Source organism: Phalacrocorax aristotelis, chromosome 2, assembly GCF_949628215.1.
Source record: "Phalacrocorax aristotelis chromosome 2, bGulAri2.1, whole genome shotgun sequence".
NCBI lineage: Eukaryota > Metazoa > Chordata > Aves > Suliformes > Phalacrocoracidae > Phalacrocorax > Phalacrocorax aristotelis.
The window spans coordinates 90,820,872-90,835,617 of record NC_134277.1 but is presented as its reverse complement, the minus strand read 5'-3'; the positions used below and the strand labels follow the sequence as shown (position 1 = coordinate 90,835,617).

At 37.7% G+C, this 14,746-nt stretch overlaps 1 protein-coding gene across 1 annotated transcript; it reads right to left on the bottom strand.

Annotated features, from left to right (window-relative positions):
- Positions 1–3,477: 3,477 nt before the first annotated feature.
- Positions 3,478–14,474, bottom strand: C2H7orf57 (chromosome 2 C7orf57 homolog). Its single transcript, XM_075086152.1, has 6 exons — positions 14,162–14,474; positions 13,295–13,403; positions 13,003–13,165; positions 7,510–7,610; positions 6,355–6,491; positions 3,478–4,223 (listed from the first exon to the last, which is right to left on the bottom strand). The coding sequence occupies exons 1-6, from the start codon at positions 14,343–14,345 to the stop codon at positions 4,153–4,155; spliced, it is 765 nt and encodes a 254-aa protein (XP_074942253.1). The 5' UTR covers positions 14,346–14,474; the 3' UTR covers positions 3,478–4,152.
- Positions 14,475–14,746: the final 272 nt, after the last annotated feature.

Here is a 14,746-nt window from a genome sequence, read left to right as displayed (position 1 = left end):
TGCACATAAAAGGAAAATTAATCTTCAGTACCTAAACTTCCAACTTATTTATAAATCTGTATCTGGAATTCTCTTTTAAAATATTCACATATTCAGTATACTTGGATGTAATTCATAAAATGTAACTGCACTTTTATTGTCACAGAATCCCAGGTTGGAAGGGACCTCAGGGATCATCTAATCCAACCTTTCTGGGAAGAGCACAGCCTAGACAAGATGGCCCAGCACCCTGTCCAGACGACTCTTGAAGGTGTCCAACATGGCCGAGTCAACCACTTCCCTGGGGAGATTATTCCAATGGGTGACTGTCCTCACTGTGAAAAATTTCCCTCTGGTGTCCAATCGGAATCTCCCCAAGAACAACTTGTGTCCATTCCCCCTTGTCCTCTCCATGTGACTCCATGTAAAAAGGGAGTCTCCATCTTCTTTGTAGCTACCCCTTAAGTCCTGGTACATGGTGATGAGATCCCCTCTAAGCCTCCTTTTCTCAAGGCTGAACAAACCCAGCTCTCCCAGCCTACCCTCATATGGCAGGCTTCCCAGTCCTTTGATCATCTTGGTGGCCCTTCTCTGGACCCCTTCCGGCCTGTCCACATCCTTTTTGTATAGAGGGGACCAGAACTGTACACAGTACTCCAGGTGTGGCCTGACAAGCGCTGAGTAGAGTGGGGTAACGACTTCTTTATCTCTTACAAGTATTCCAAAAGAAAAAAAAAAAATTATCTCACTACTTAAAGGCATTCAGATCAGAGATGGAGCACAGTACAACTAAATAAACTAAATGTTTCAGCTTTTAAAACAGTAAGGCTAGATTTTCTAAGTAACTAACTAACTTTTTGCTTCTGTGTGTCTCTGAAAAAAACAAACATTGAAAACCCTTCCAGACGCAGGAGCTTCCACTGCTTTTAAATGGAACTGCTGATGACTTTGAAAACTGCCAACTGCATGACTACATTGACTCAGAAGTAAATAAAACATAATTACTGGGGTAAGGTAATCGTAAACTCAAGCAACACATTTCCATCCTTGAATTCATTTGGAGCTTTTTGATTTGTCACGCTACTTTGATTTTGTGTCCTTTGGAGAACTGGCAAGTTTTGCTTCTGCTGCAGCTCTCCATTATTCTGAATGCACAGACACAAATTCCAGGGTTCTCCACCAGCTCTTATGAAGACAACTCTGTTAATATTCTAACTCATGGTATTCAAACTGAGATTCATGAGGACTCAGTTGACCAACAGTGCAGATGAAACATCACCTTGGCTTGACTAAGGAAAGCTGAGTATACATTAATGGCACATTAGCAAACTTTTAAGAATTTGAGGAATGTCATGTGGATATTACCTCAGGGTGACCAAGGTAAAAAGAGACAATTTTTACAGTAGGATATGGTGCACACTTTTAAGATATCTGAAAACCAGCACTATAAATACTTCTAAGAACACAACTACAGTAAAGCAAAAATATCAGAGCTGAGTGACAGAGTTAAGAACTCAGTTGTCTTTCTGTCTCTGCCTCTAACGATTGCCTAAAAATGACAGTTTTGGACAAGAACTCCAGCACTGAGGAAAAACCATTCAAAAGTGAAGAGGACTTAGACACCAAACAACTAAAAGTAGTGAAGTTACTTTAGACAGATCGCAATGAGAAAAGGAGACAATAATATGGAAAAGCATGATTAGAAATTTGTCTGCAGGTCAGCAGTATTGCAGCCACACAGTAATTCTTATTTTATGGAATAGATTTTGAGGGCTTTGGCACAGCAAGCACCTTCACGTCTGTGTGAACAGGTGAGCTATAAATTTGTTAATACTTTTAAATACCCATGCTAGTTGTGGTTTGTTTTTTTTTCCTTTTGGTCATAACATTACTGTCTCCAAGATTTTTGTAAATTTGTAATTTGTACTAAACACCTTTTAAGAAAGCTTTCTACAAAAAAAAGAGATTGAAATGGATCCAATATATGTTTAAGAACAGAAAACCTTACTCAACTGATGAGCATTAAAAAAACCACTTTGCTGCCTTATCTTTAAGCAACTTAACTCCAGAGTTTCACTGTAATCTCATATTTCCCCTTTCTTTTATATTTTGGCCAGCAAAGCTTGTAACTGCAAACAGTATTTGCAAAAGAAGTTTTTCCTATGATAATAGGAGCCAGAAGATCAAAGTGAGAGTGAAAAGAAGTACTATTGCTGATAGTTATACCCTTAAATTGTGCTACAAAGGCTGCTGTACACCTAACTTACTTTACCTTTGCAGTTTACCATTGGTGGGCACAACAAACCCAGCCCTCTATTACACTTTTTTACAGACATTAAAAATAGAAATGATAACCTTATCCAAAGACTCTATCAAATAAAGATAGCTGAATTCCCAGAAAAGGCATGCTTATATGACTGAATAATTCTGAAAAAACTTTTGAAACGGTACTTACTTTTTTGGACATCATGCAGCTACTGGTGATTACTACATTAGGGGTACAATTTTGTAGTTGAAATCCTAAGGTTATCAACAATTTTCCTGTTATTACACAAAGTTTCTTCACACAAGCTTATTCTTTAGTGCTTCCCTATAATGACCGGTGACATGTTTTCTACTGGTCTGGTTTACTATGAGCTCTAGCTCTGGCATCCCCTGGTACTCTAGCCTAGAAAAGTAGATTTCACCAAAAGCTCTGCTTTTACAGCAAAATTAATGGTTTCAATGTATCTGAACATAATCCACAACATAAATTGTATGTGAAAACAGATATAAGGTAGAAAAATTTTTCCCCTCTCTCAGATATAGCTTGATGTAAGCTTTTTTTATATTTGGAAAATTTTGCTGACTAACCAATAACTGTATATTTAGGTATTTTCATATGATTTAGCCTTTTATTTTTGTAAATACAACTTAGTTGAATTGTTGGTTAGAATGAGCAAAGATGGATTCAGATGCTGGGTCTAACAACACCAACAGCAAAATTTCCACAAACTTTCACTGAAAATTTTGAGGGTTCAGATTAGCAATAGGTTTTACCTGTTTCATATCAAAATTCTAAAGAAAAAGCACTGTTAAGCCAAATCCTCTCAACATTCTCTTCAATTAAAAGAAATGTGTATTCAGTAATACACTGTAAAACCTTCAGCTCTTGGATTCGAAGTTGTACAAAGTACTGAGTGCACTCTGAAAAGGAAACTAAAAATTACCGGTTTACTTAATGAAAACTTCACTTTTCATAGCATTAACAAAAAATATCTTATTGAAATTGCATCCATGTTTTAATGGGCTTTATAATAAGTAATTAAAAATTTATAAGATTTCAGGGATATATCCTAATTTAAGTAGATAAAAGAGCAAGTGTTAAAATATCAGTGTATCTAACTTCTTCAAAATATTAGAATAATTTATATACATTGCTATTTCAAAGTACAAACTATTTTGCTGGTGTGAACAAAACACAGACCTAGCATAATAATTTTGTTGCAGTCAAAACTTCAGGATAAATAAAATTTTTATTTAACAGTTGAAAGTGCAGACATTATATATAGCTTAGGCCACACCACTGTTACCCAATGATTTATCTCCTATATAATAAGACTATAAAAGGAAATGCTACCACACCTTAATTTAATTATGTAGCTGAACACTGACTGATCAACTAATTCTTGTGCAGCAGGCATAGCGCTAGAATTGTCCTAGAAAGCTGAATATCTGGTCTAAATAAATGTGCTTTTGGGAATAAACAGCTATCTTTCCATTGAAGGCTTGACTTTTCCACTGCAAGTATTCATACCAGTTCAATACTTTCTATTTACATTTCATCTTGTACCATACAGTTCCCCTGCACCTTTCTTTATGGCCTAGTCAAATCAACAGCAATATGGTAAACCTATTTGACAACAGCAAAGGAGCACTAGTGTGGTGTAGGAGAGAACCTGAGTTTTGCTTTATTTTGTTTATTAAGATAAAGTCTAGGAATACGCACTGACAGCCATTGCCTGTTCTTTAACATTTGCTGTAATCAAGCACAAGGAAGTTCATCCATCCAAATGACCTTCTCAATCAGGGATGAATTCAACTATAAAAAGTAATCTAACAGACATGTAAATAGTGGACTATAAGTGGGCCATATAAGGCTTTACTTTCCCCAATAGTCTTTTAAGTTACTTATTACATCCTTGAAACAGTGGCTTTTGACTTGTTGCTTGCAGATGATGATTCAGACTGTGACGGCTCTGAATCTGCAATAAAAAGATTAAAAGTTTTCAGGATAACTTCAACCATAAGAATAAAAACACAAACTAAAATTTTCAGTTTCTCTCTCCATCAAAATACATACAAATTCGAGTACTGTTAATTTTTAACTAACAAGATAGACAACCTACCTACAAAGTTTGCAGTATGATGCAAATCTATAACCCAACACAAGTGTGTTATAACCCATTCCATATGTAAAGTTATATCTCCTGTCTGATGTGTCTTGGACTTATCCTGCACAAGAGATAACAGAGAAAGCTCCATCTCAAAAGGGAGCTGCAAGGTGCTCATGCTGCCAGTTGCTTTAGATGAACAGATAAAAATACTCAAGCAGGAAGACAATAGAAACACTACCCTCAGTGCATACCTGAAAGAATGACATTAACAAGGTCAAAACTGAATTAAGGTACATGTCTGGATGGAACCATACCCTTAAGAGCATTTAAAAAAAATCCTTTTACATTGAGATACAGAATCAATCTCAATTGGAATAGCTATGATTGACAAAGGAGGGCGATACAAGCAAAGCAGGTGTCATGTTATCTAAGAATTTGTGAAAGAAAAGCATCTCAAATATAAGATGCGTCTACCTATCAAATTATGCAGCATACTGACTTTTCAGCAGCCTTTACAGTACACCCATCATCGTGTTCTCTATGCATAAGTGGTATAACCAAACCAATATTATGATTACTCTGAAAAGTCTTCAGCTTTCTTTACATCCCAAATGTCCCATTAGAGGCACACTTCACCTTAAAGAAATCAACTATCACCAAATGAATGAATTTGAGGTTTTGAAAATCCCAATCCTTTCATTTCACTCACAGTAATGAGAAATAAAAACGTCAGCACACAACAAAGTTAAATAGAATCCGAAGAAAAGAATACTCAAGGCTTTCTTTCATGCCAAGGAAGAGCACTTTTAGGCTCCATGTTTGAACTATTAGGTCATCGTGCTTCCTAAGGTGGCATCTTCTGCATGATCAGAGTTTGGATACTTAAGTTGACTTTGAAGAGTGGTTTCTAAGGTTATGCACCCTCTTTCAGGTCCACACCAAGATGTGACTTCATCCCTTAGTTTTATAGTGTTTTTTCTTCTGAGCAATAACACACAATTTCTAGTTTTCTGTTTGCCTGTTTTCTTCCAATACTCACCTGGAAGAAGAGGTTCTGCACACACACGCAAAAATTACTGTAGATATATTAATGGAAGGCACAAAGATGAATTCAGGAAGTGCTAAAGTGTCGCAGAAACTAGATTAACTGGCCTTTAAGACTTTCACATATTATTATACCAAGGTCAAGGGAGTCATGGCAATCCCCAGAGTGTACAGAAGCATTCACTGATACAAATTTTAAAAAAGACAAAATTCTGGAGCTTGCAATGTATATGTTTAATAGTGTTTTAAAAGGTTGCTGTAGAAAACTGACAAACTCACCACGGTTACAAAGCCACTGTACAAAGCCTAAGCAGAAGGTCTTTGACAGAAAAAAAGGGGAATTTTCCACACTTTAACCTCTAAATCTAAGTGTTTGCAAGTGATGTCTTTCATAGCTGTTACCACTGTGCATGACAAAGCAAGCTTTGAAATCATAGGTAAGCATTGGATAACTTTCTTCTCTCTAATAAAACTGTTGCAACACCACTGTCTCCAACAATGTGCATATCTTTATTTTGACAATTTTTTATGAACAGTGATCTATTGCTTAAACATGAGTATCAATGACATTTGTCACAGAAATTTTCAGAAAAATATTAGGGGCCAAAGACTATTCACAACAAACGGGCAACAAATATTTTACGGTCTGCTTAAATTTAGGCAGGAGGACAGCTGTGTGTCTGCAGCATTTTATGAAAACACAGAAGCCCTTGGATCTGAACAGAGCATATGCTGCAATTATAAAGATAGAAAAATTCATGAAGGCCCCTGCCTTTGCTGACCACAAACAGGAGCACTCTTTTCTTTAGCTGGTTATAGGGTATTGCAAGCTAAGCATAGTGATTCAGTAACTCTCACCACATTCAGAGAAAGCCACACAAATTATTCAGGTTCACCCTGCTGTTACCTTGAAGTCCCAACTCACTTTAAAAGAAACAGCTTTCAATAATTTTACCTTTGGACTGCTCACTATTTTCTGATGTTTCTTGAATCTTTTTTTCCCATCCAGCACACTGGTGAAACCAGTCAGTCCCATAACCATTGCTAATTAATTTGCTAAAGCTTACAGCTTCAGTTTTTTTCTGAGCTGACCTGTGAATCCAAATATATTACGGAGAACATTAGCATAAGTAAACAAAAATGGGGATTAGGTGGGAAAATTTTATTTTGCACAGAAAGCACAATAGCCTTATATTTCTAAGTAACTAAACATATATTCTACATGTAATCATGTAAGAAAAAAAAAACCCACGAAACCAAAACAGAAAAAACCCCAAAGCACGCAATTCTGCCTGATGAAGTTACGTGTAATTTTACATGAGAATAACCATCTATTTTACTGGAGCTTTACATGTATAATACCTACACAGTTCTGGAAATCGCACAAAGTAAAAAAGGCTGACAATACTCATTCTGTGCTGCATGAAGGTGTAATTTTGTCACAGATTTGCTCTTAAGTTCATTAGGCAGTTTAATCACTTATTTTGCATCATTAATATATTTCTAAAACATACTGGGATTACTGATGACTGTGTAATAAATTTTTAAGACAAAATACACAAATAATTCAGTTGTGCCCACAGCTGATGATGTGATTACATCACATCACAGGTGATACAATAATTTGCTTAAAAGACTATTTTCCTCCAGATGCTCATTGCAGTGTTTTTGCTGTGCTTGACCTTATATATACTACAGTTTATGTGCTTTCTTAAAATGGTAGTCCTACTTGTGTCTCTGTAACCTATGCTTACATAACTAACAACATCCATTATCGTTTGCATCTGTTCACTGGTATTGAGAAAAAAACCCAGACAATTTAGAATACAATAGAAACGTGCTACATCAAGACATGCAACTGTATGCTTAGTTTTCCTAAAGCAAAGTTATATTGAATAGCTTTCATATACGAGTTAAAGTGCTATTATTTTAGTTGCTTGTAAAACTATTTTAGTAGCACACATGACAGCAATGTTAGTAGCAGCAAGGATCCACAAAGTCCATACACATATCCACCAATCTCTACAGTTTCACAAGGACTAATATTACTGGCACACACAAATAGTTGCAGGCTTAGGAGTTTAATGAAATTCATAAGCATACTACTTACATAGGTGGGAAGGAAAGCTTATTTTTCCCACTAAATTCCTTGTTTGTAGAAACAGTTGGCATTCTGCTTGGATATTTAGGGTTTATAGCTGGAAGCTTTACCTGTGTTAGAAAAATCTTAACTTAATAAAAAGAGTTATGAAAAAAATAACTAAGAATATCATATGATAATATAACCTTCAAAAGTGAAGGCTATATTAAGAGCTCTAAATGTCTTCAAATTTTACTATCTTTTCTATATTTCCATGAGTAGAGAGGTATAAAGGAATAGCAAAAGATAAAGCAGCACCTTAGTTCATTTTTCTAGGTGAGATCAGCTCTTGGTTCAGTATGTCAGTAATGCAAAATGTGCTCTCCACAAGCTTTGCCCTCACAGTACACTTCTACCCAACGTTAAGCTTCAAATTCAAACTTAGGTATTGCAACCTCTCATCTTGGCTTATTTCTCTGTATGTGATGTATGAAAACATCACAGTCTCACTAAAGTCAGTGGGACCAGAAATTCATTTCCAGTTTAATTACTACTTTTTTGTATATAAAAAAGCATAAAACATCCTATATAATAAGAAAACAGTTGTGGTACATGAATTAGAGATTTGAAATTCAAACAAATACAGATATACTGGGAAAGCCTACACCAGAAAAGCGTATTTTACTTTTATCATTTTTCATTTGCTAATGACAGGTGATGAAACTCAATGTTTACTGAGAGACAGAAAGATAAGATGACACCTAGAAAGCCAGTGAAATGACATCACAAACTCTAGGACTGGAAGTTGGAAAATGGAAAAGTAATGGAGATACATTACCAACACATATCAAAGCTATTTATTATAACTTTGATCAAAATCAACAGCTGCTGAAGGGTCAACTTACTTCCCTCTCAAATAAAAGCATTAAATTCAATATCCTCAACAACCCCCAGATATTTTTCACTAATAGCTGCTACGAACTTCTGAGGTTAAAGAAAAAAACAAAACATCTTGCAAGACTTCAGCTTCCTTCATTGCATGAAGAAAAGAGGAGAGAAAGAAATCCTGAAGATTTTAAATAAGCTTTGAAGACTTTGCACTAAGTTTTTGTGTTACACTACTATATCCCTTTAATTAGAACCCACGTATTATTTGGCCATTTTGTCTTTTAAACACACAACACAGAAGAGTAGCCCATAGGATAAGAGATATTATTTGCAGGTTATTTAACAAAATCAGGACAAGTTATCTAGAAGTAGAACATATTGCTCTGTAAATTTAACAGTACATTAAGGATACTTTTCACCTATGTGGACATACCTACTGCAATACAGTAGACACACCAAAAAATTACAGAGTGCAAAAATGCGATGGATCAGCAGCAGTTACACTTGGATTGCAGACACTATAAAACAACTCCCATGAAAACATCCATGAGGAGAATTCCAAAATAGATGTAAAGACACCACAGACTTCCCAAGGAGCCGTGCACATTTATTACGGAAAGAGCAAGAAAAGTATAATAGTATTTGAATACATGTAATCAGTGAACTAATTAACAAGCCACTAAAAGAAGCAGTCCTGAATGTTTGGAGAGTGTAAGTTTTCTTATTTTTTGGGAGAAAGTGAAGCCTAGGGCAGACAGTTCTACTGATTCTGAAATGGGATGCCAATGCAAACCAATGTGTTAAGTCAGTGCTGAAATCCCTACAGACTCCAGTTGGAGTCAGAGTTTCATCAGAAGAAAAGTTCCAGAATCTGGTAAAGGATAAGCAGATGGGCTACTAAATTTCAGCCTGACTGATGTTATATTGAGGCTTAAAGACAAAAAACTGGGACACTTGTCAAAGAAGAGATTATACTAGCAAGAGCATGCAGTAATGTTGGAGGCAATGATGTTCAATGAAGGGGGCAGGACTGTCGTCCAATCTGGAGGTTAAAAACCACATTAGCTGTGTAGAACTGCTTTTCAGATCCGTTAACACTGTTCTCTGCTGAAGCAGCCTATTTGTGCTTTACATTTCAAAAATGCTATCCTACTGTGCAAAAAACAATAGCGCTGTCTTCTGTCTGTCATTAAACTGTACCGTTTCAGATCTGACGTACCATGGAAGTTTCAGATCTGGGACACAGCTCCCTACAATTTCAACTAACAAAACCAATTTAATTAGGCAAGTAGAAATCATCAGACTTGGGCAACTTTTGTCACATATTGAAGGCATGATGGCGCACGGGGCAACATAGAAAAACAACTTGATTGGATAGGCAGGATACTCAAATAGTAGATGGAAAGAGATGAGACTCTCAGCACCGAAGAGAAGCATTAGAAAAGGAAGTCTAGTAATTAAAGAGTCAATTAAAGGGAAGGGGGAGGGGGGAAGACTAGAGAGGTTTTGTCTAAAGATAGACAAAGGCCCAACTGTCAAAACTGAAGTCAAGGAAAAGAAGGGGAAAGGAAAGGCAATGAGAAAAGAGTTGAAGGCTACTATCAAGTCTTGTGCACTGTTTTAAACAATGTCTTTCTTTTCTTGGTATTAAATGAGACAGACTAGCATAACTTGCAGGTATTAAAACATTCCCTGGTGTTCCAGTTGTCTAACAAGTGACAAAAGGAGCAAGGCAACAGATCAGAATTTTGTTTTGGATGGCACCTGCAGTCCCATCTGGTGATGTTAGTGACTTTGCTGGGCAAGTTCAGCATTAAAAGCAGACCCTTGTGCCACTACACACCAACAGTTATAGCTGAGGCGGCATTTTCACTTTGACAAGCCCCTATTTAACAGCCGTCAAGTTTCCCAGATAAAGCAAACTATGTAGGTCATTTTTTACATGTTCTCTGTTTAAAGCATTTTCTCTTACACTTATTATACATACACATTTATTAGTCTCAGATTCAAGAAACATGAACTATGATATGTATTTTGCCTGGCTGGTATATGAAGAATAATGGATACCTGCTGCCAGAATGGAAAGCTAAAAGCCCCAGATGAAGTCCTGGCTCCCTGTGATCAAGGGAGAAATTCTAGATTATATTTCAAGTCTCACTCTGAGGTAAAATCCTCACCTCAGATGAGTAATCCTTTTTCTAGAGCACATACATACATATGTATGTATGCACATATAGACATACATTTCAGGCAAGTGCCTGAAAGAGATTACTTCAGACATGAAATAGTAATCTTACTGGTGCCGCAGGAAGACTGCCTAATGATGGTGCTAACCCTGATACCATCTCCGACTGATCTCCCACCCATACGCAGGCCTGCCCCTTTCTTAAGGTCATAGCATTTTCAACCCAACCCAGCTGGTCCACATGATGCGTAGGCAAAAGTGTGCTTCCGTCTGGGCTAGCAGTCCATTGCTTTGCCATGAGCACAAAGGCTAAATCCTTCATCCACTAACACGTCTTTGCTGCTTTGTAAAATTCCCAGAAGAACAAGAACTGTCTCCATGATTAAGGCCTTAGGGAGGAACTACAGGATCCATCCCGAGGCATGTAACCACCCCCTGATGTCCAGACCTCCTCTACACAGTGACAACCATAACATGAGGAACAGTGGAGATTCTAATACTTCAAAACAAAGTGGCATAAAGGCTTAAAGCTCCAGAGCAAGGGCCCACTTGGGAACAATGTTTTCCAAACTGAGTAGAAGAGGTATCCTTAGAGTTTAAAATGGTTTTGCATTTGTCCCTCAGAGCACCCTCTGGGATTTATCCCCATGATTGCATCACGCATCTCTCTTCTGAACAACTGTTTAGTCAGGCTGGACTGAAAAATATTTTCAGTATGTTCAGTCTCAATACTTGTGAGCTAGTTTGCTGCTGCAGCATCATCATGTAGTCAAAAACATAAATATTCCTTAGAAATTTGCCTGTGGTGCTTTGAAATATATTTCTTACATTTCAACATACAAGATGTGTAGTGAGAAAACTAAAATCAAGACTGTTTGGTAGGGCTAGTTCCATTGTCTCACTTAAAGACTCTTCAGGAAGGTACTCTTAAAGCACAGGATAGAAACCTCCTATAAGAGGAGATACAAGAAATAGCTGTGAAAGAAGTACCATGTGATGTTTCAAGATATATGAGATGCTTTTCAGGGTACAAGAAAGGTACTGTGAAGGACAACCATTTCAGAGACGTTGGTGTGGAGGTAGAGCTAAATAAATCTAGAAACACAGAATCTGCCTTCTCTGACACCTAATCTTAAAGAATATTTGGTAGATATAGGACATTAGACAAAATTCAACTTCAGCATTCTAAGAGCAGTGTAAATTATATATCAGGGCTTCAGCAGATCTGGAATCTGAGCTGAATATATAACATATATTCACTTTGCATTTGGTGATAAATAGAACAGATGGGAACTTTCATTCACACGACTGAATGAAACTGGGTCTTGATCAAACTCCATCCAAACAGAAACAGACTTCAGTCTCACTTTACCAGTCACCACATGGACTTGAATTACACTTCCTGTTACCAAAGTGTGTCTCTTAGAGCACTGAAGATAACTGGTTCTGAAGGGAGCAAGGGCCAGAACTCCTTCTCCATCCTAGTTCAATCCTTTAAGCGGCTCCATGGCAACTAAGTTTTTTTTATTTTCAGTGCCTTAAATTGCTGATTCAAAAAAAGCTTCACCTACAAGCATCAGGCAAATTATAGTTTAAGCATACATTGTTTGCCTGTTTCCACAGATTAAATAAATATTCCCAAGCCTATTCAGAAATGAGGTGTTGCCATTTACACAAGCCATCGTTTTGAATTTGCACTAGTTACTCATCTCAGTAAAGGCTAAGGACTTTTTTTCCTAAATTGTCCAACATCTGCCTCTCTGTTCAAGAAGGGAGGTACTGGTGTTCAAGCATGTCAAATACCTTTCCACGTATACTCTGAAGACCTATGACAAATGAGGCAACCAAGATTATGGAGGATAATGAAAAAAACCATAGGGCTTCAGCATCTAAAATGGGCAGGGAGGATGGGAAAGAGGTTTCCAGGACAAAATGCCAATGCGATCACAGAAAGGTTTTTTCTGGGCATAGTTTGCACTATACTTTTGTCTTGGATACATCTTCCATTCAAAGACAGCTAGTCAGTATCTTTGGGCACTCTCTTGCATTTTAAACTAAAACAAACCCCTTTTTCAGAAGAGTCTTCTGTTCCTTCCTCCTTCTCCTTTCTTCCTCCCCAAGATCATGAAACAAGAATTCTCTTCAGCCAAAGTAAATTGCAGTGGAAATAAAGAGGAAGAAAATAGAAACTAATTACTGTCATTCACACTAAAGTATATGCACCATATAATGTGACTGGAAACTGCATTTCTGAATGCTATACCTGCAACGCTTAAGGGAAACACAGCTTTCTTCTCATTCTCTAACTGCAGTATAAAAATTGCTTCTGGAGTACAGAAACTCAGGTGGACTACCGCTTCTGTTCTATAAGAACCCACAGACCCAGCTAGATGTGTCTTCACAAGACATTTCACAAACTAAATGTGTCTTCACATGCTTCTCCATCATACCTTCTTTTTCTTGGTCTTTTCTTTGTCCTCAGCATCCCACTGCCAAACACTTTGCACATCCATATCAAAAGGCCCTCTTCTCAGCTCGTAACTATTACCATGATGGACATCAGCCTTAAACTTTCTGTGAATCGTATAACCTTGTAGCGAGGAAACAGAGCTCCTGCAGGTAAAGATTAAACACTTGTTTGTACAAGGGATACCTATCTTGCACTTTATTACAGAATTATTCTGAAACACTAGCAGGTGAAGAGAAAAACCAAGAAGTTATGCAGGATCTCAGCAGACTTACCATGGCTCGTTGGTCACTGGGGGACTGGAGCGGTGCGAGTACCAGTCAGGCACAGCGTATGCTGCTGGAGAGGTCCTCCTTGTCACAGGAGTATAGTGCTTCAGTAGGTCTTGAGAGAAAAAGACAAAAGCCACTACTTTTCTGACTTCTTATCTGGTTGCAAAAGCATTACCTTTGTTTTCAGGTTGTGTTTTATCAGGAAGAAATGCTTGCTTTATTCAGTAAGGCGCATTTGTCCCCTTCATAAAACGGACGGTCAGAACCTTGCAGCATTGTGTTCCACTTGTACCTTGTCTTGCTCCAAATGCTTTGACAAGTTTCTACCAGTCTGTTAATTCATGTTTCTGGCTTTGTCATCCTGCTCTAAGTGTGTGTGCAAGCTATCTGCTCAAGTTTCTCAAGCATTCTTCTTCAATAAAGGAAATAACAAAACCACAGATCACTTGGTACAAGAACAGAATATGTATGGCACTGTAACAAAGTTATCACAAAAAATACTTTACAAACCTCTGCCAGGTTTTCTGATGATGCTTTTTTGTGACAACACCATTTTCACCAGACCACTACATAAATAGCCCAAGCATAAGTTGTAAAGACCTCACACAAGTGCAGCTAAACCGTCATCATCTACATAGATCAGATACAGTGCAAATCTATACATTTGCTAAAAAGTACTTATACATAATAGACTGCAAGGATGTCTTGACAAGGTGACCTCTTATGACACATTTTCAGTTGCTCATTTTTTCCACAGGTTAATTTCAAAACTCCAGAGGATTGTCCTGTAGTATCTACCAGCACCTTCTACCACCAGACTCAAGCAAAGCCAAAGGAAACAAAGGAAAAACAAACGAGGCAGACACTCACCAGGTCGGCCTCCTCGCTTTGCCAGCCTGATGTAAGCCGAATGAGTCTCTTTGATCCACTTTCTGCAGCACCCAGATGGCACTTCATGGGGAGCTTTTGCAAGGTCACCGAGACCCTGAACCTGGGAGGCTGGAGTAAGTGGGCTCTTCGAGGTTACCGACTTCTCTGGTTGCTTCAGTGGCATGGGGGGTTACTGTCCTGCGATAATGGGAAAGAAAGTGTTTACAGTAAAAGTAAATTGCTGGTATCCCTTTTTCAGACAACTAATAAATCAAGCCCACCTGAAACTTGAGTGACTTGCTGCATTTCAGCTTGCAGACAGAAGACCACGCTTGCTTATTTTGGGGGATATAGTACACACAACTTCTAGAGGATCAGATACAACAAGGGCACACCTTGTTTTGAGTTTTGAAACAGCATTCAAGCTTTCACATGAAGTGTTCTGGTACAGGGGATCACGCATCTTAATGCGGAAAACTATTTCCAAGGACACCAAGAGTGGCAAGAGGCACAGAAGACAGCAGGAAACACTTTAAGCCTTTGGTTTCCTTTTCTCCTCACCCAATAACAAAAGACAGCACCTGT